At 43.3% G+C, this 21699-nt stretch overlaps 1 protein-coding gene across 2 annotated transcripts in view; it reads left to right on the top strand.

Annotated features, from left to right (window-relative positions):
* The window catches only part of parp8 (poly (ADP-ribose) polymerase family, member 8), a 427354-nt gene that overhangs the window by 372994 nt on the left and 32661 nt on the right, over window positions 1-21699 (top strand). For both annotated transcript variants that reach the window (XM_078219454.1, XM_078219455.1), the window contains exons 15-19: window positions 5311-5403; window positions 8066-8191; window positions 11572-11637; window positions 14842-14909; window positions 15586-15634. In XM_078219454.1, coding sequence (XP_078075580.1) covers window positions 5311-5403; window positions 8066-8191; window positions 11572-11637; window positions 14842-14909; window positions 15586-15634 — 402 coding nt within the window. The remainder of the gene's footprint in view (window positions 1-5310; window positions 5404-8065; window positions 8192-11571; window positions 11638-14841; window positions 14910-15585; window positions 15635-21699) is intronic.

Raw genomic sequence — 21699 nt, 5'->3', positions numbered from 1 at the left:
AGCTCTGCTTCTTCATCAGGTGTCAGGTGTTTGCTCAAGAATTACATTTTAATGACTTCCCCATTTTGGCCTTCTAATTTGGTAGTGCATTCAGGAGGTCCAACAGACCACACCAGCACTTTTTGCACCTGACTTTGCATTGAAACAGAGTATGCTCCACACACTGTGAAGCTTAGTCAAGGTTAATGGGATACTGGAGTGGTTCTCATAAACTTGCCTTTAGATCAGGACCCTCCCTGTGAATTATATTACTGGCTAAACCTTGATGTACACCTGAAGCAGCTTTACATTGACACAAAAATAGCAATAGATTTTCAGCCTTACACTTCAAGGATTTATTTCTCACTAAGATAAACGCAAAATACTGCAGATGCTGGAATCTTAAACAAAAACAGAAAAATGCTGGAAAGTCTCAGCAGGTCTGACAGCATCTGTGGAGAGAGTAGAGCCAACATTTCGAGTCTAGATGACCCTTCGTCAGAGCTGACTGTTTGCCCAGTTGGCAAATGGATATATTAAATGAGAATAAACAGTGTCTCATTGATGCCAGAGAGTGCAAGGTATTTCCTCACACATGCAAAGTAAATAGTCCAAAGTCACTGGTGCCTGCAATGTTTGTGAATTAGCTCATTAGAAACAGTAAACCATTCTCTGAAGCATGCATCAGTTTTCTATGATGATGAAGCAATACCAATGACTTGTGCATGCCACCACCTGGATGTTCCACTCCAAACCACCCACCATTCTGACTTGGAAATATATCAGTGTGCCTCCACTATTGGTGGATCAAAATTCTGGAACTCCCTCTCCAAAAGCACCTACATCATATGAACTGCAGTGGTTCAGGTGGCAGCTCACCACCACCTTTTCAAAAGCAATTAAAGATGGACAATGAATGCTGGCCTAGCCAGTGACACTCACAACCCACAAATGATTTTTTGAATGATGAGCAGCATTCTGTACATGTCCAAGACAGCAAAAAGAAGAGATTATATATGAATTGAGACTGGAAAACCTGCAGTTTTTCAAAGCGCTTCAAGTCAGGATACTTTCCAGATTCAATAAAGTAGCTATTAATAATGCAATATGGTTCGTGCTGCCTAGTAATGTTTGAGCTGTGCACGTTACAGAGACCATTAAAATGCTAATGGTTACCCATTCATTATTTTCTGTTAGAAGCTAGAAAGAGATGAGGATGGATAATGTGGGTGTAAGTGAACATAATGCTACATTAAGCAAGTACTGCACATCTGAAGAAGCAACCTTGAAATAATCAAAACGAAGCCTGCAAAGACATAAAAGCTGGGAGGAAGGGTTCAGATTCCTGGCAAACCTGTCAGGGTTTTCAACTTGTCTAAACTTCGATAGTTTGAACTTTTAGAAGTCAACACCACAATAATAAAAGTCCCCTCACTCCCCAATCTGCTCTACTTTCCTGAAGCCACATACTTTTTCAAAAATAAAAGTTGACAAACACTGGTAGCCTTTATGTACTGTGCTCAAATGCTCTTTCTCAAAATATGTACATATACAGTGAGTGTTAACAGGCTATGCTCCATGAGGAACAGCGTAGCTGCGCAGAATCTAGCTCGCACATGATATTTTTGATTTGATTTATTATTGCCACATGTATTGGTACAGTGAAAAGTATTGTTTCTTGCACGCTATACAGACAAAACATACCGTTCATAGAGTACATAGGGGAGCAGGAAAGAAGAGGGTGTAGAATGTAGTGTTATAGTCATAGCTAGGGTGTAGAGAAAGATCGACTTAATATAAGTGAGGTCCATTCAAATGTCTGATGGCAGCGGTGAAGAAGCTGTTCTTGAGTCGGTTGGTACATGGTCTCAGACTTCACATGAGCATTTTCCACTAGAGGTTAATAGACTAGAAAGAAAAATAATTCAGACATGGTCGAAGAAAATTGGATGGATTTGCCAAAAATGGCTTAGATTGCATGTTTATAATATCAAATAAAGGTTTGAGAAAGCTTTTGCAATAAGAATAGACACCAGTGTTGTATAAGTAGCCATTTATGGTCATGGTACATTAATAGATTGATTTCAATAGTCTGAAAATTCCATAACAATGCTAAATGTTGCTAACAAGAATGAATAATGTGGTCTGTCTGTCGAGTCCCATTTATCTAACACCAGCGATACAGCACCCTGTTTATGATATATTAATTGTTGCTTCAGTGCTGAAAACAACCATAGAGGACAATCGACTGATGATTAACAAAAGTGGATAGTTGATCTAAAATATTATCAATTCCATGTACTATTAATGATGCTAGGATGGCATCCAAAGAGTGCATGCAATCTACAGTCATATTTTCACAATCATTTATTATGTGTTAACATGAGATATCTCATGTAGGGACAAATAATTCAACAAAACTTTTCACCTATATTAAAATCAGAAAACACCCCAAAGTGCTTCAGACAGAAATTGACAGAGAACCTAAGAAGTAGATAACAGAATTACAGACTAAAAGATTGGTCATAACTTAGAGAGGTGGAGAGGGTTTTTGGGAGGGAATGCCAGAGCTTGGGGCCAGCCTGCTACTGATTGACTGCTAATAGTGGAAAAAAGAGCGGATGGAGGGGTGGGGCAGGTGGGGGCTGGAATCATGATGTTACAGATGCAGGAATGATGGAGGAGAAACCTGGCATGGCAACCATGTCAAAAACTGCAGAAAGCTCATGTAAGAAGGATCTCAAAGGATAACATAGCACCATCTCAGTCATAGAGGACATCAGTTGTGTCTTTGATTAGATCCTGATCATTAGGGTCATTCCAATGCTGTAGCATGGGCTAAAAACCTAGTGGAAAATTTCAAACGATGGAGTTGTAGGAAAGGTAGGCATGGATTTTTTTTAATTCATTCATGGGATATGGGCATCACTGGCTGGCCAGCATTTATTGCCCATCTCTAGTCTCCCGAGAGCAGTTGAGAATCAACCACATTGTTATGGCTCTGGAGTCATGGGTAGGCCAGACCAGGTAAGGACGGCAGATTTCCTTCCCTAAAGGACATTAATGAACCGGAAAGGCGCCAACACATTAAGGACTTTGGAAAGGATAGGGAAGTTTATGAGGGGCTGTCCTGTGCAAGGGCAGAAGGGTTAAGGGTGGTACTTTTGGGAGATGGGTGATGACAGCAGATTTGAAAGGAAAGGGTACAGTCCTTGAGGTGAGAGACTGGTTCACAATATTAGCTAACATGAATTTAGGTTTTTACTCAGGTTAGTGTGATTTCATCACGATATTGAAATGCACAGAAAGGCAGCAATGCTACATAATAATGAATAAATACTCTTTAATATGCATATATAGTTGAATAATAGCTGTTAATGTGCTAATGCTGCCAACCACTGAATGCTGGTGATATTGCTTGAATGCAGTGAGCTTTTACAACACGGAGACTCTGCTGGATAATTCAGGTATATGCCTATTGTTTGGGAAGGATAGAACGGCAAGAAAACCGGAGCGGGTCAGGCGCAGATCGGACTGTGGGTCCCACACTTCGAGTGGGATTTTCCGGTCCTGCTTGCCCCATAACTGGAAAATCCCACCCGAGGTCAACGGACCTTTGCATGGTCCACCCCCTGCCCGCTACAGCATCTGTGACGGGCAGGATGGGAAAATTCCCCCCTTAGTCATTTTTTAGGAGAGTGGTGAGATTTGCACCAGTTCTGGGAGGGGCGGGGCTTAAACACGCCAGTGAGCCCAGCTGCAAAGCGATTGGGTGCCAATTCGGAAGGGTGCCCCGATCTCACAGTAAACTGGGAGACCCCTCTTCCCCCCGCGGATATCAGGACACACACTATCAGTGGCATGTTTCCACACCTACTCCCCCACACAGATCACTGGCATCGGAGCCATCACAATGGGTCTCCCTTCCTGACCCCTGACATGCCTCCATGGTAGGATTTGAAATCACACTTTTTGAATGACTAATTTAGTCACATAACCACATTAAAAAAGTTTATGGAACTGGTTTTACCATGGCTCTTTAACCCAGCTTCTGGGTTCCACCCCCACACAACACAGGCTGTCATGATCATGATCTGCAACTGACCTTTGGGGCCTCAGTATTTAAAGGGGCCCCAGCAAGGTACAGAATGGAACTAATCTATACTGGCATGGAAGGGACAACAACTTTATTGATGGAATCTCAATGAGGGAAGACCATCCCATTGGTTTTCTGAGGTATCCTTGGAGATCATGCCTCAGGCTGTAGAGCAATATTGCTCCCAACAGATGGGAAGAAGAAGCCTACCTTGTGTTCTGCTGAAGCCACAGGAGTGGCATTACTGATAAGTAATACAAAAAGGAAGAGAAAGACTTTATGGTTCCACAAGAGAAATGACTTGGGTGTTTATAAGTATCACTTTTATTGTCAATGTTTATGCACCATAAACTTTATTTCAAAACTCCAGTCACTCCTTGTTCATAGAATCCCTACAGTGCAAAAGGAGGCTATTCGGCCCATCAAATCTGCACTGACTCTCCAACAGAGCATTTTACTCAGGCCCTATCCCTGTAACCCCACATATTTACCTTGCTAATCCCCCTAACCTATATATCTCGGGGCACTAAGGGACAATTTAGCATGGCTAATCCACCTAACCTGCACATCTTTAGACTGCGGTAGGAAACTGGAGCACCTGTTGGAAACCCACACAGAAAATGCACACAGTCAGCCAAGACCGGTATTGAACCTGGGTCCCTCACGATGTGAGGCAGCAGTGCTAACCACTGTGTCACCACGGCACTCCTGTTGCTTGTTGTGTGACCTGCAGCCTAGAGGAAAATGCTACGACAAGAGTAGAAAATGAGCAATGGGTATCAGTGAGAGGCAAGGATTGTTAACTGTAGGACAACTTTATGCTGGGGATGGACACAGTGGGTTTGGAATTGGTGTACTAGGCGGAAATACTGCCTCAGATCAGTTGAAATGTGCCTGAGTGAGCCTCCCTAGCGCTGTAGCTACATTTATATCTGCAGGTGTCCCTAACCACATCCAGCTCCTTCTCCTCCTCCCCCTGCTCCTTCTGTTTCCCTTCCTCTTCCTTTTCTTCCTTCAATGGGATTTCATAACATTAAGAAGCATCTTCAGAAAATCTAAATAAAGCTACTCATATTTACACGAAGACTTGAGAAAAATAAAATAGCTATTATTTGATTCTGTAGTGGTGATCTATCAGCATTCCTAAAGAATAATTATCTGACACATTTATATTCTTCATAATGTGCCCAAATTTTGTTTCTAAATGATTAATTATGCTGTTTTCTTTCTTGTAGCCCACGGTATGTGAGCGCGAGCTGTGTGTATTTGCTTTCCAGACTTTGGGAGTAATGAATGAAGCTGCGGATGAAATTGCAACAGGGGCCCAGGTACACAAACGTGAAATAGACAACTCCTTCTAACTGACTTCACTGTTTAAAGCTACTGGTGGCTATAATTAACATGTTGTAATGGGGGGAGTGGGTAGCACAAACTACTTGATCACTGTTTTCACACCCGCAATCCAAGCTAAATACAACTAAGAGAAAAGGAATGAAAATGTTGTTTTGAAATGTTGTATGCCTCACATTTGTTCTGTTTTAAATTGAGACTTCAGTACTTTTTTTCTCCGAACAGTGGGTGGAATTTTCCACTCCTGGATGTAGCAGGAATTGTGGGGAGGCAGGGGCACTAAATTTTGGCGAGAATAAAAGTTGCGTGCCAGTGGGAAATTAGTTTGGAATTTTGCTCTCTTGACTTTGCTGGCAGATTAAAGAGGAGTCAGGTTTCCCGCTGATCGATGGTGGGAACCACATTTGCATTCAAAAGCATCATTAAAAGGCCACCTCACCAGAACCATGTTCCACTCTAAATTAAGTGCCCCTCCAGTGGATAACTAGAATGGTCTGCTTTACCTAAGTGCAGGCATGTGGTGAACTTCACTTCACTCATGACTTGGAGGTCAGTAGAAACTGCTATGCCTTCTTTTAACAGCGTAACCATTAGGTGCCTGTAGTACTAGCTGTGCCAAGGCTGGGCATAGGGGTATTACCAATGGGGAGGGGCGAGATAGAGGCAGGACCGAGGTGGGGGAGGAAGACGAGAGGTGAGAGTGAGATAGAAACAGGACTTGGTGGGTGTCAGAGAAGATACAAGAGCGGAGGAGTGGGATGGAGATAGGAAGGTGCGGAGACGGAGGGGCGGGGCGTGGTCAAGGAATCAAGAAAGGAATGTTTGAGTCTCTCAGTAGCAGTCCAGTAAAGGAAACGCAAGTCCTGCTTCTTCATAAACTCCCTTTATTTTCTGATTCAACTCCACATACGCATCTCCCACACCCAGTGCCACCTGTAACCGCTTTATATATCCCAGTGACTTCTATTAAATGATTAACATCCAATTTAGGACTTAAGTGGAAGGTTAACCCAATCCTAACAAGGAATGGTGAAAAACTGTCTGGGGACAAAACGTAAAAGACTGACCGGGGAATATTCAGATACTGTCCTGGGATGGAGGCCACACTGTTGGGGACACATTGAAGAGACTGTCCTGGGGTGAGGCTATGCTGTTGAGAGCATGTTGAAAAGAATGTTCTGGGGCTGAGGCCACACTGTCGGGTGCATATTGAATTTCTGAATGGTATCATAGCTTCAGGGTGTGGGAATTTCCTCTCAGTACTTCCTCCATGGGCCATAGAGCATAAAGGAGTACAAACCTCTCCAGGAATCCATGGGAGCCCATCGGCAGAGATGGGAAATGGCCAATAATTGGTCTTTGGAAAGTGGAGAGCCATGATGCCCAGAGAATACTCCAGAACAACAGGAAGCTATCGGGTTCTCCTCCTTGTGTCCTTCACCACCATTTTACAATGTCTCCTGCCTCCCAGCCTACCTCAAGGGTTGGCAAATTCCAAGCTTGAGTTTGGTTTCTCAGCGGGTATGTGTCAAAATATGCTCTTAATTCAGCTGTACTTAGTACTAAATTATCAATAGTACTCAGAGAGATAAGAGGGTGGCTGACAGAAGAGATGGAAAAAAGTCAGACTGGTACAAAAGAGCAGCCTTTCTTGAAGGAAGGACTTTGAGACATAGTTGAGGTAGAATAGGACTTTACTTCAATCTAAACAAATAAGGGTAGAGGGTTAGAATTCCCATGAAAGTTCTCCTGCTCTCCCATTAGAATCTTGGCTGAAGATCAGCAGAAACCCAGCAGATGGAACTGCTTCACTGGAGTGTCCTCCAATCGTCTGCCCAAGTTACCAAAGAGAGAGGAATGGGAGAACCATTGTGGAAATTCCACTCCACTGTGCCTGAAAGGATGTTTGATGTAAATACAGTGCCTGAAAAGAGTTTCATTGCCCAACACTAACATCCTGGATGAGCACAAAATGTACATTATAAATTAATGTTCACTACATAACCATATCCGGTGTCTCAGAAATATCTAGAAAGAAGATTTAACATCTCACATGAAGGTTCATTCAGTGACTTTCACCTCCCAGTTAGAACTTTGCTTTAGTCAATGGGAACACGGATCTGAGAATCAATATTATAACACTGTATCCCGATCTCTGATCAGCATTCCCATCTATTGAAGTTCTATACTGGGAACATATGGGCAAAAACAAGAAACACCTTGGATATCAGGGGTGAGATGATGCCATTTAATTTGCTTTTGATTGCGAGAAGGATGTTGGCCCAGATATAAATATGACTGTCTTCTCTGGCAATCCGGCACTCCTCAGTATTGCAGTGAAGTGTCAACCTAGATTATGTGCTCCAGGCTTGAAGTGAGGTTTGAAGCCATAACTAAAAAAAGAATGCTATCTGCTAAGTAAAAACTAATTCTAAAGCTAATTCTTCATGTTGATATCATTAAAAGCTACTTGTGATTAAAGACAATTGGGATAACTTTTAGACCTAATAATCACAGTTGGGAGCCTCATCCACTAGCACCATAAAATACAAATCTGCATGCACACTGCTGGTGGGTGTAGTGCCTGCGAGCCCTATCTAGGTGACCACACTTCCAACTAACTTTCTTTTGTTATTGCAGGTGGTGGATTTGTTAGTGTCCATGTGCCGATCCGCTCTGGAATCTCCCAGAAAAGTGGTCATTTTTGAGCCATATCCATCTGTAGTGGATCCCCTTGATCATCTGAGCCTGGCATTTAACCCAAGGGTACTTTATTTTCCTGTTAATTAACACTGAGTTAATGACTCTCTGGTATAATATCAATGATCACTTGGTATAATGAGTTAAAAATCAAGTCCTAAAAATCACAGGAGTAGTTTCCCAATTTTGGATTCCTTGCCACAAAACATGACACATTGAGAATACGCTTCGGAATATTGAACACAGCGATATTATGCTGGTTACATAGTTTTCCTTACTGCCATCCTACATTAAGGACATGCCATCCTTCACATCCAGCATTTCCTGATGTGCAATGCTAATGTCCAGACCAAACTAAACATTTATCCACAAGTTTCAGTTTTTAGACCACTTCATCTAAGACATTTCACGATTGTCAATAATAATACAGAGAATCTAGTGTTTATAAACTTTTCTTACTTCAATTGACACTTGGCTAATTTATTGTACTGGCTGGGCCTCATCACATTCTTAGTGTATCTTGCTTAATTAAGTGCATCACAAGTAATGTGAGAGAAATAAGCTTGTTTCTATAATCATGTTGATCCTAATTAAAGTTCTCTTAGCTATTGATTAACTTTTACATTGACCCACTATGCTTGCAAATGTCATCTCATCTCCAACCTCCCTCTCCTCTGCAAAGTCCTGGAATGTGTTATCACCTCCTAAATCCATGCCAGTCTTTCTAGAAACTCCATGTTTGGACGCTTCCAATCCAGCTTAATAAAGGTACAATGACCCCCTCTGTGATTGTGACTAGTCCCCCTTGTCCTCTCAACCTCTCATCAGCCTTTGACATTGTTGATGAGGATGGTGTTGTCAATGGTGTCAGAGGTTGCAGACAGTTTTAACAAATATCTAATGACAAATGGAACTGAAGGATTTAGGACAGAGATGTTCAAATACTCCATGGGACTTAACATTTCATAGCTGTTATCTGCAGAGAACAGGGTTGAACCGGATAAGGATTCCAAAGTTTACCTCAATTGCCTCTCGGAATCTGAAGTATTTATACAGAACTCTCTAGGACATTAAATAAGATAGAGTTCACGATAGAATAATATATAACAAATGTAGAAAAGCACAGGCTTAAAGCTCCAAATGGCTTCTCTCTCATTCCTCACTTGGGTTTTTATACCGTAGAACCAAAGAAATGACACAACTTAGAAGGGGCCATTCAGCCCATCTTGTCCATGCCGACCCAAAAGCACCAGGTGCCCTTTCTAATCCCATCTTCCTGCACACGGTCCATAGCCCTGCAGTTTACAGAACTGAAGGTGCTGATTAAGGTACTTTTTAAATGAGTTTAGGGTCTCTGCCTCCACCACCAACTCAAACAGCAATTCCAGACACCCACCACCCTCTGCATAAAGAAGACTTTCCTCATGATCCCGATAATCCTTCTGCTACATAACTTGAATCTATGACCCCTGGTTTTTGAACTCTGCTGTGGAGATGCCGGCATTGGACTGGGGTAAACACAGTAAGAAGTTTAACAACACCAGGTTAAAGTCCAACAGGTTTATTTGGGAGCAAAAGCCACAAGCTTTCGGAGCCTTAAGCTCCTTCTTCAGGTGAGTGGGAATTCTGTTCACAAACAAGGCATATAAAGACACAAACTCAATTTACAGAATCATGGTTGGAATGCGAATACTTACAGCTAATCAAGTCTTAAAGGTACAAACAACATGAGTGGAGATTTTGAACTCTGCCACAGGAAACAGGTTCCTCCTGTCCACTCCCTCCCTCACCCTCACCCTCATAAATTTTGTATACCTCAATCATGTCACCCTTTAGCTTTCTCTGTTCCAAGGCAAACAGCCCCAACCTCTCCAATCTCTCCTCATGGCTGCAATTCTCCAGCCCAGTAAATAATATACACCTGGTCATGTTTAAATAAAATTAATTTCTCAGCATGAAAATTATTTAAGTAGATTCCCCATGTTGATGGTTGATGTGGGGAAAGTAATCTAGAGTTTCACGAGTCAGGATGTTTAAAAATAGTGGGTGGGACCCAAATGCAAAAGTGCTACACCTACATCCAAGTGATCCCATTTTTCCCAGCCGGGGGAACTTGGTGCTGAGTTTAAATGAAAACATTTTGACTGTTCAGAGGGCTGGACCCCATGGTGTGAAAGTGATGAATTGGTGGAATAAACAAAAATGCTCTTGAAGAGTGGATAAGATCTGTTGAACTGTCATAATCTGAAGTTTCTTTAAATCCTCCACAAAAAATAACTAGCTATAGTTTTCAATTATTTATTTTTTTTAAAACACTCCGTTGGACTGCTTTGATTGACATGTCAACTGATGTGGCTTATGTTCAAGCGGTTTTCTTGTTGAATTCTTTGACAATAATTCCCGAAGAGCTATTCATTATGAATGCTTAATTGAGTTTCAAAAGCTGCAATAATCTCAGCAGTGTGTTCAGAGGTCACTGTTTGATTGACAGATTAAAGAGGCTGTTAAAGGTTTGGGATATGAAGAGAAGAGTGTTTTTGTAAGAGATTAACTACTTGAGGAGATTTAAAAGTTTTGAAGCTTCCGTGAATGGGAGTTTTTGTCTTCACCATCAAGACTGTGTAGCGAGAGCTGTATTAGATTCTTAGTAGTTTATTTTTTTCATCTCCACATGGCTCCTGAGGCCCACCCATGGTGGATATAAGGTGAGTTAGCATGGAGTTGGCATGGGGGTATGAGGGGTCATGGGGTGGGTGAGAGTAATGACTGGCATTGACTTGGCATGGGGGTATGAAGGGCTATGACGGATGGGTCGAAATGTGAGGGGATGTGAGGCATGAGGGCTGGAGAGCTTGAACTCTTCTAAAATAACAGGGACAATGTCCCAGAGAACTAATGTGGGCCTTCGAACCAGCCCAGCATGGCACACATCCACCCCCTCTAATATCTGTGTCCAGGATCCGCAAACTTGACTCCATGACGTCATCCTGCACCCACCCCTGCTCTCCTCTCCCCCACTCCCCTTCTTATCCCCCTTATCCCAACCACCATTTCCTCCTCCACCACCCCCCTTCAACCACTTGTGATTTAAGGCAATTTTCACTGAGCTGGGTCCAGAAAGTTGGGAAATTTCCCAACTCGGGTGACCTGCTTCAGTAGTCAAAATCCAGCTCACTATGGCAGCATCGAAGAATGGATTGGATATATGTAATAAAGAAAAAAAGATTAAAAGGATAGTGGGAACGTGTAAGTAAATATAGTCAGACCTGTTTGCTCATGTAAAATGGAGACATTAACCAATTGGACGAAGTGGCCTATCTCAGTGTTACAACTATGATGTATTTCTGTCGATTGGCAACAAGATTGGGGCATCTTGCTACTGTTAATCGTCACCTTACTTTTTATTGTAAACTCTATTCTGAAGTGTTTTTCCCACTTTGAACTAGAAAAAAGACTATGAACGATTAGTTAAAGCACTGGACAGCATCACATCCATCAGGGAAATGACCCAGGTAAGGCCCAAAGCATGTAACTAAACAACAGACTGCATTCAATGGTAGCAAAGCTAAAGGCTGCAGCTATACAATTGTTGTTTGAATTAAAAGGAAGGGTATGTCTGCAGAATTGTTTTTCTGTTCAAATTTTCCCATCTTGGAGAAAAATGTATTTGTCACTGTTTGTCAAATATTACCAAATGACTTGCCTCTTTCAGATTTATCATTCCTTAAGCCTTTAGTTGCTTCAAGATATATATGCTTTGTGAAAAGGTACTGTTAACTACAATATGGCCTACGCTTTATAACAACTAAGGAGTTGACATGGAACTATTTAACCTTGGAATGATCTCTGTTGAGTGATTATATATTAGCATTCAGCGAGTAATGTGGATTTTAGTTAAAGGCAAAATCTGAAACAAAAACAGAAAATGCTGGAGAAACTCAGCAGGTCTGACAGCATCTGTGGAGAGAGAATAGTTTTTAAAGTTTTAAAGTTTATTTATTAGTTTCATATGTAGGCTTACCGTGGTACTGTGAAAATCCCCTAGTCACCACACTCCAGCGCCTGTCCAGGTACACTGAGGGAGAATTTAGCATGGCCAATCCACCTAACCATTACATCTTTAGGATTGTAGGAGGAAACCGGAGCACCCCAGAGGAATCCCATGCAGACATGGGGAGAATGTGCAGACTCCACACAGACAGTGACCCAAACTGGGAATCAATCCTGGGTCGCTGGTGCTGTGAGGCAGCAGTGCTAACCACTGTACCACTGTGCCGCCCTTCGTTTTGAGTCAGGATGACCCTTCATCAGGGCAGCGGGCGTTAGGGTTCAGCTGACTTCAGATTGGCTTCCATTCTCATCTAAAGAAAAAAAATGATAGCGGAGCAAGTACAAGGGCAATGAATTGTTTAAAGTTTATTTATTAAAGTTTATTTATTTATTAGTGTCACAAGTAGGCTTACATTAACACCGCAATGAAGTTACTGTGAAAATCCCTAGTCGCCACGCTCCGGTGCCTGTTCGGGTACACTGAGGGAGAACTGCATATGGCCCTTCCTATTTTATATATCAAAAAGCAGATTCAGAGGAAAGGAGAAGCAACATGCAAATCTCTGAGGCAGCAAACTCATTGATATGTTATGTAAGTGTGAGAAATATATCCAGATTAATTAACTTACTTTAACTATTCACATATTCCCTGTTCTTGGAATCTCTGATATTTCTCAATTCTCCCATTATGTCTCCTTTTCCCTTGAAATATCTTCTTGTCAATCTCCTGTTCTCCACCGAATTACTTTCATTGTTTTCTTCTCTTGTGTAAGTGATAACCCCCACCCCCACCCCTCGCTCTCTTTTTTCTTATGAGTTATTCACCTGCAATATGTTCTGCTCCTGAGGCAGAGCTATGCTTGAAATATTAACACTCTTCCTTTCCTTACAGATGCTGCCTTTCTTGTTGAATATTTAGAGCACTTTCTGCTTATGTTTGAAAAATGTATTTGTTGCTCTGTTCTCTTAAAGAGAACTGGGGTAGAGTACTTCGAACAAGAGGTACTGCCTAGAATTTCAACAGCTCTCATTTATTTGGCACCTTCAATCATTCCAATGTGCCATTTTTATATTTTGCATATTCAAACTTGCCTTTCATTTTGTTTTGTGCTCTCAAACTAAATGTTATTTCCAATTAGATAATTTTGATATTCTACTAGAATCTTGCACATTTTCCTGAAGGAAATTGTTTGACATTCCCTATTCGACATCCACTCCAATTATTTTGTTAGCCCTTAATAGTGACGCTACAAGGTACACATTAAATTGGAAAAGACTGTCTGGATTATACACGGGGCTCATAGTTTCTAGAATGTGAAGGGGCTGTATTCATTGGAAATTATTATCCAATCCACATTGTGGGGCTTTCAAGGTGTCATCCCCCAGACATTTCAGCAGATAGGTGACCTTTGGCAAGTTCAGCCAAATGTCATGAGATATCTTCACTCTTTTGACTGACCCATCAAAATAATGATTCAATTAAGTTCAACAAAATAATTGTGGAGGTGACGTTAACTAGATCATGTCATGGTCAGATGGAAATGAAGATGTTGATTTCCATGCCTGAGGCTGACAAAACAAAGGAGATTGTCATCGACTTCAGGAAGCGTAGTGAAGAACATGTCCCTGTCTACATCAACGGGGATGAAGTAGAAAGAGTTGAGAGCTTCAAGTTTTTAGGTGTCCAAGTCACCAACAACCTGTCCTGGTCCACCCATACTGATGCTATAGTTAAGAAAGCCCACCAACACCTCTACGTTCTCAGAAGACTAAGGAAATTTGGCATGTCAGCTACGACTCTCACCAACTTTTACAGATGCACCACAGAAAGCATTCTTTCTGGTTGTGTCACAGCTTGGTATGGCTCCTGCTCTGCCCAAGACCGCAAGGAACTACAAAAAATCGTGAATGTAGCCCAATCCATCACGCAAACCAGCCTCCCATCGATTGACTCTGTTTACACTTCCCGCTGCCTCATCAAAGCAGCCAGCATAATTAAGAACCCCACGCACCCTGGACATTCTCTCTTCCACCTCTTCCATCGGGAAAAAGATACAAAAGTCTGAGGTCACGTACTAACCGACTCAAGTACAGCTTCTTCCCTGCTGCTGTCAGACTTTTGAATGGACTTACCTTGTATTAAGTTGATCTTTCTCTACACCCTAGCTATGACTGTAACACTACTTTCTGCACTCCCTCGTTTCCTTCTCTATCAACCGTATGTTTTGTCTGTATAGCGTGTAAGAAACAATACTTATCACTGTATGTTAATACATGTGACAATAATAAATGAAATCAAATCAAGGACTCAATAATTTTATGCTCTGTAGCTGTTTTGGGCATGTCCTTGGTATAATATGACACTGTGGTACCAACAAGATTGAAGACTGTTTTAATGAAAACAAAAAGAAAAAAGCCTTGAAATTAAACAGAAAACACCAGACATTCTCACAATAAGTCTGCTGACATCTCGAAAGAGATAGATGTTTGAGAAAGAGAACCTTAATTGGAATTTAGAAATATTAATGTAATTCATCACTCATTTGAACTTGCTGTATATATTTAGTGTTTCCTATTTTTCTTTCAATATACTATGATATATGCTCACAACTGGAGCACATGACCTGCACTGGGAAAAAATAACCTTATTTTGTTTATCTCAATAGGCACCATACTTGGAAATCAAGAAACAAATGGACAAGCAGGATCCTCTGGCACATCCTCTGTTACAGTGGTACTTTTAACTTAAATATTGAACAATCTCAGGGAAAGAACAAGAAAGGTTCCTGTAATTCCTTCAGTTCAATCTGCTCAAACCTGGGGAGTTGAACTCTCCGGGATTCTCCGGCCTCCCGGCCATGTGTTTCCCGGTGGCAGGAGGTGACACATTGTTTGCTAGCGGTGGGATTCTCTGGTCCTGCTGCTGTCAATGAGAACTCCCATTGACGTCACCTCACGCCGGCGGGAAACCTGCGGGCAGGAGTCCGCTGCTGGCATGACTGGAGAATCCCACCGGCGTGAATGGCCAGAGAATTCCGGCCAATGTATTTTTCTTACAATTATTCAGTGGTGCCATCTGTTCAATGTTAAGCATGTGCAGCTCTTTGTTACTTACAAGTAATTCAAGTTTTAATGTATTAACCTCAATGCAAGGTCATTTATTCCCCCCTTGCTCACAGACACGTTGACTTACCTCCAGAGAGCATTTTACTGTTTATGCAGTGGGGTATTTTCCTTTATGAGCAGCAAGATCTGAATTTATAGCCACACGGCTACATGGCTTAGATCATGCCACAAGCTGTTTTTATGTCACTGAATTATCGACCCATTTTTAAAATTTATTTTGTTGTAACTTCTGTTTTATTTTAAATCAAGAAAGCAAAATGACACCTTGTTTCTTTTTAAACCAGGATTATTTCCAGTAACAGATCCCACATTGTAAAATTACCTGCAAACAGGGTAAGTGACTTGATGATAATACCCAAGATGAGATGTATATTTTTGCAAGCAAACTGGTTTGAATTTCTTTCCTGCAACCCTGTGAAATAAAGATGTCAGCCCTCATCCCATCCTCTGTTCACTTTTTAACTCGATGAAATGAACTATAATGTGTGGACCACTGTAGGATGCAGTGATGGATTTCCACAATACTGTATCAATAGCAGCATGACGCCCATTTAGTTGTACAAGTCATTCCTGCTTGTGGGTGTCCCTGACAAGGCCAGCATTTATTGCCCATCTTTAACTGCCCTTGAGAAGGTGGTGATGAGTGGCTTTCCTGAACCATTGTGGTCTGTATGCCAAATGTGATCCCAAAGTGCTGTATAGAAGACATCTCCAGGTTTTAGGCCCAGTGATAGTGAAGAAATTGTGATATATTTCCAAATCGGGATGATATCTGGTTTGGATGGGAACTGCAAGCATTGGTGTTGCCATTCACTTGCCATTCTTGCCCTTGTAGGCACAGGGTTCAAGGATTTGAGAGGCATTATTAAAAAAGACTTGACTAGTTGCTCAGTGCATCATGTTCATGGTACATAGAATCATAGAGGTTCACAGCATGGAAACAGGCCCTTCGGCCCAACTTGTCCATGTCGTGCAGCTTTTACCATTAAGCGAGTCCCAATTGCCCACATTTGGCCCATATCCCTCTTTACCCATCTTACCCATGTAACTGTCTAAATGCTTTTTAAAAGACAACATTTTACCCGCCTTTACAACTACCTCTGGCAGCTCGTTCCAGACACTCACCACCCTCTTTGAAAAAATTGCCCTCTGACACTTTTGTATGTCTATCGTCTCAACTTAAACCTATGCCCTCTAGTTTTAGACACCCCTATCTTTGGGAAAAGATATTGACTATCTAGCTGAACTATGCTCCTCATTATTTTATAGACCTCTATAAGATCACCCCTAAGTCTCCTACGCCCCAGAGAAAAAAGTCCCAGTTGATCCAGCCTCCCCTCGTAACTCAAACCATCAAGTCCCGGTAGCATCCTAAGTAAATCTTTTCTGCAGTCTTTCTAGTTTAATAATATCCTTTCTATAATAGGGTGACCAGAACTGTACACAGTATTCCAAATGTGGCCTCACAACTTCAACAAGTTTGGGCGGCATGGTAGCACAGTGGTTAGCACTGCTGCTTCACAGCTCCAGGGACCTGGGTTCGATTCCCGCCTTGGGTCGCTGTCTGTGTGGAGTTTGCACCTTCTCCTCGTGTCTGCGTGGGTTTTCTCCGGGTGCTCCGGTTTCCTCCCACAGTCCAAAGATGTGCGGGTTAGGTTGATTGGCCAAGCTAAATTGCCCCTTAGAGTCCAGAGATGTGTAATTTAGAGGGATTAGTGGGTAAATATGTAGGGATATCGGGGTAGGGCCTGGGTGGGATTGTGGTCGGTGCAGACTCGATGGGCCGAATGGCCTCTTTCTGTACTGTAGGGTTTCTATGATTCTATGAACAAGACATCCCTGCTCCTGTATTCAATGTTCTACACACTGTGAACATGATGGATTGGAATTTATGCTCCTCTGCTCATGAATTTGGAAAATAAAATCCAACAGGTGACCTTCCTCCACCTACCTGCTGCCTTGGCCTGTCTGAAACTTTATTGAGGGGACGGGGAGGCATCTTGGGCTTATTGAGGCCCGTATGTGACCAATTAATCACTGCTGGTATTTGGCCTATGATGGGGGAGACACACACCATGCAGAAAGCCCAGCAGCATTAGCTGTACATGCTGGTAGTAGGCAAGGAGAGTCTTTCTCTCCCCCTCCCCCACTTTACCCATTGCCACTTGCCTTTTGAACCCAGCTCTCCACTCCTCACCGAGATCCCAGACTCTGGACTTAACTGGGCTCCTCGATGTGGTGGGACGGCCTGAGTTCCAAGAGTAGCCACTGCTCCAAGTTGGTACTGCTGAGACTACAGAGCTGCTGGCCATCTGAAAGGTTAACAGCTTTTTAATGCGAGGCTTTCTCCCGAGAAAGGGGCAGAAGTCTAGCCTTAAAGCAACTAACGCTGCTCCCAGATCATGGGCAGGCTCCCCCCCTGAGTTTTTAGTCGCAGGAGGGTAGGGAAGGGGGATTGTGGTGCCCTACAAATTACAGCCCGGTGTGCCGGTGCTGGAGGGAGTTAATGTTTAAGGTGATGGATGGGGTGCCAGTCAAGCAAGCTGCTTTGTCCTTGATAGTGTTGAGCTTCTGGGGTAATGTTGGTGCTAGTTGCATTCATCCAGGAAAGTGGAGAGTATTCCAACACACTCCTGACTTGCAGATGGTGGACCAGCATTGGGGAGTCAGAAGGGAGTTAATCCCCACAGAATTTTGAGCCTCTGACCTGCTCTTGTAGCTAAAGTATTTATAGGGCTACTGCAGTTCAGTTTTTGGTCATCACAATATTTCTATGGCACCACAAAGCTGAAATTTGTATTCTTCCCACAAAAACTGGAAGAAATGTCTTTCATGTTGAAAGGAATGAATGACAAACCAAATTGCTGGACATTATGGTTCTGAAATGTACTTTATCTTAGAATGTGATTCCATTAACAGCAATTAAAACACAAATCATCTGCAGAAATGATCCTTCAATGCGATCAAGCAGCTACAGTGAGGTTTTTAACTGTCAGATAATTTATAAATGTCAGAACATCATTTACAAACTTATAAATGTCAGACAATTATGCCGTATAATGTGCAATTGGTGTTGAAGAATGGGATGAAAGCAGCAACAAAAATCTGCGCTGGAGCATGGCGATGGCATTTTTAATAGGAGAAGACCGGTTATTACCTCCACTATCCACATGTCAGCAATTAAAGCAGGGATAGTTTGGTTCAATCGAGGTAAATTCCCCTGAGGAGGGACAGATGGAACAAACAAAGTCAGAGAGAGATCCCTGGATAATGAAAGAGACAGATAGTAAGATGAAGCTGATATAGGATGTGTATGACAGGTATCAGTTTGATAAGGCACATGAGAAGCAAAGAAGGCCAACGTACTATTTGCTTTCCAAATGGCTTGCTTCATGCTTGGTTTCAGTGACTGGTGTACAAGGACACCCTTTGTACATCAACATTTTCCAAACTATCACTATATAAATAACACTCTGCCATTCTGTTTTTCCATCCAAAATGGATAACTTCACATTTATAAACATTATAATGCATCTGCCATGTATTTGCCTACTCACGCAATTGTCTAAAACACTTTGGAGCCTCTTAACACCCTCCTCATGACTCACCTTCCCACCTAACTTTGTGTCAGCAGCAAACTTGGGAATATTACATTTGGTTCCCTCATTCCAAATCATTGATATATGTTGTGAATAGCGGGAGGCCAAGCACTGATCTCTGTGATATCCCACTCGTCAAAGCCTGCCATTCTAAATAAATCCATTTATTCCAACTCTCCTTTTCCTGTCTGCTAATCAATTCTCAATTCATGTCAATGTGTTACCCCCAAACCTATGTGCTTTAATTTTGGACACTAACAATCTCTTATGTGGGACTTTATCAAAAGCTTTCTGAAAATCAAAATCCACCACATCTGACAGTTCTCCCTTATCTATTCTACTAGTTACATACTCAAAAAAACTCCAGTAGGTTTGTCAAACATGATTACCCTTTCATAAATTTATGTTGACTTTGTCTAATCCTGTTGATATTTTCTAAATGTCCTGTTGTCACATCCTTTGTAATAGCCTCCAGCATTTTTCCTGCTACCGATGTGAGGCTAACCAGTCTCTAATTCCCTGTTTTCTCCCTCATTTTTTAAACAGTGGGGTTATATTTTCCACCCTCCAATCTGCCAGGATTGTTATGAAATCTACAGAATTTTGTAAGGTGACGATGAACGCATCCTTTACTTCTATGGCCGCCTCCTTTAGTAACTGGGATGTAGATTATCAGACCCTGAAGATTTATTGGCTTTCAGGTCCATTAATTTCTCCAGCACTTTTTTTTTGGTAATACTACTTTCCTTCATTTCCTCATTCTCACTAGACCCTTGGTTCCCTCGCATTTTTGGAAAGTTTTTTGTGTTTTCTTCCATGAAGGCAGAACTAAAGTAATTGTTTAATAGCTCTGCCATTTCCTTGTTCACGATTATAGATTCTCCCTTTTCAGACTGTAAGGATCTACAGTTTCTCGCAACTTTATATGACACTTCTTTGGATCTCATATCATCCTTAGTTTATTTTTGTTAGCCATGGTTGGACTGATTTTCCCGATGTTTTGCACAAAAAAGGAATGTATAACTGTTGCAATGTATGCATTAATTCCTTAAATATTAGCTTTGCCTATCCACCATCATGTATTTTAATGAAATTTCCCATTCTATCATAGCCAATTCACCCCTCATACCTTCATGGTTTCCTTTGTTTAGAGTTAGGACTCTTATTTTGGATTGGACGTCTTCACTTTCCATCCTAATGAAGAATTCTAACATATTGGGCCCGATTTTACCATTGCGTCGCGCCCATTTTCAGGCGCGAAAACGTGGTAAAGTCGGGTGTGAGGCCACTAATGCGATCCGCGTCCGCGCAGATTGCCACTTTACCGAAACCCAGGAATAGCGGCGATTCGATTCGTGCCCAAAACAGGCGCAATGGCGATTTAAATGCATTTGCATGCATTTAAATTGAATTAATGAACTGCCCGCCCAACTTTATCAGCATTTCCCCCTTTACCACTGCGTTTGCCAATCCGGAACCGCGCTGTGATGGACCTGCTGAATAAAAGTCTGAATCGGGCGCTCCAGCTGCTGAAGAGCGCATTCAGTGCTTCCAACGGCTCTCTGACTCAGATCAGGAGTCGGGGGGGGGAGGGAGGCGGGTCAGATCATTCTCTGGTTGGGGGGGGAGGAGGGGGAGGCGGGTCAGATGTATCTCTGGCGGGTGGGGGGGGGGGGGGAAGAGGGCCGATCGTTGTCTGGTGGTGTGGGAGGAGGAGGCGGGTCAGATGTTCCTCTGGGGAGGGGGAGATGAGTGAGGCCAGATCATTCTCTGAGGGGGTGGGGGATGAGTGAGGCCAGATCGTTGTCTGGGGGGGGGTTGAGTGAGGTCAGATCATTCTCTGGGGGTGTGGGGGGATGAGTGAGGCCAGATCGTTGTCTGGGGGGAGGGGGGTGACTGAGGCCAGACCATTCTCTGGGGGGGCGGGGGGGGGGGGGGGGGGGGGGGAGTGAGGCCAGATCGTTGTCTGGGGGGGTGGTTGAGTGAGGCCAGATCATTCTCTGAGGGGGTGGGGGATGAGTGAGGCCCGATCGTTGTCTGGGGGGAGGGGGGGTGACTGAGGCCAGACCATTCTCTGGGGGGGGCGGAGGAGGGGGGGGGAGTGAGGCCAGATCGTTGTCGGGGGGGGTGGTTGAGTGAGGCCAGATCATTCTCTGAGGGGGTGGGGGATGAGTGAGGCCCGATCGTTGTCTGGGGGGAGGGGGGGTGACTGAGGCCAGACCATTCTCTGGGGGGGGCGGAGGAGGGGGGGGGAGTGAGGCCAGATCGTTGTCGGGGGGGGGGGGAGGAGGGAGGCCCGTTCGCTCACTGGTGGGGGGGGCAGATGGATCTCTGGTGGGGGAGGGGTCAGATGGATCTCTGGTGGGGGGGGGTGGGGGCAGGGGGATCCGCTGCCAGTCTGCAGGCGATCGGTGGGGGGGGGAGAGGGACAGGGGTGGGGATTGGTCTGGGTAGCGGGGGGGTTGATAATGGGGACAGTGATGTCAGTGGGTAGTGGGGGGGTGGATAAGGGGGACAGTGATGTGTGTGGGTAGTGTTGGGGGGTGGATAAGGGGGACAGTGACATCTGTGTGCACCATCGCTCCCACTTTTCGCTCCCGGGCCGCTTTCTCCGTATTCTGCGGTCGGGGAGCGATCTGACACGGGCACGCTTTTTCAAATTTTTTTCCAACTGCGCATGCGCAGTTCAGAGCTCCGATCGTTTCGGCCGTGCTAAGCCCCACCCACAGCGCGAATGGGACTGGAGATGGCTGAGTGCGTATGAGTGCGCCTGAAAGCAGATTTCTAAGTCGGATCTGC

This window comes from Mustelus asterias, chromosome 1 (assembly GCF_964213995.1).
Source record: "Mustelus asterias chromosome 1, sMusAst1.hap1.1, whole genome shotgun sequence".
Taxonomy (NCBI): domain Eukaryota; kingdom Metazoa; phylum Chordata; class Chondrichthyes; order Carcharhiniformes; family Triakidae; genus Mustelus; species Mustelus asterias.
This window is presented reverse-complemented; position numbering and strand designations above follow the sequence as displayed.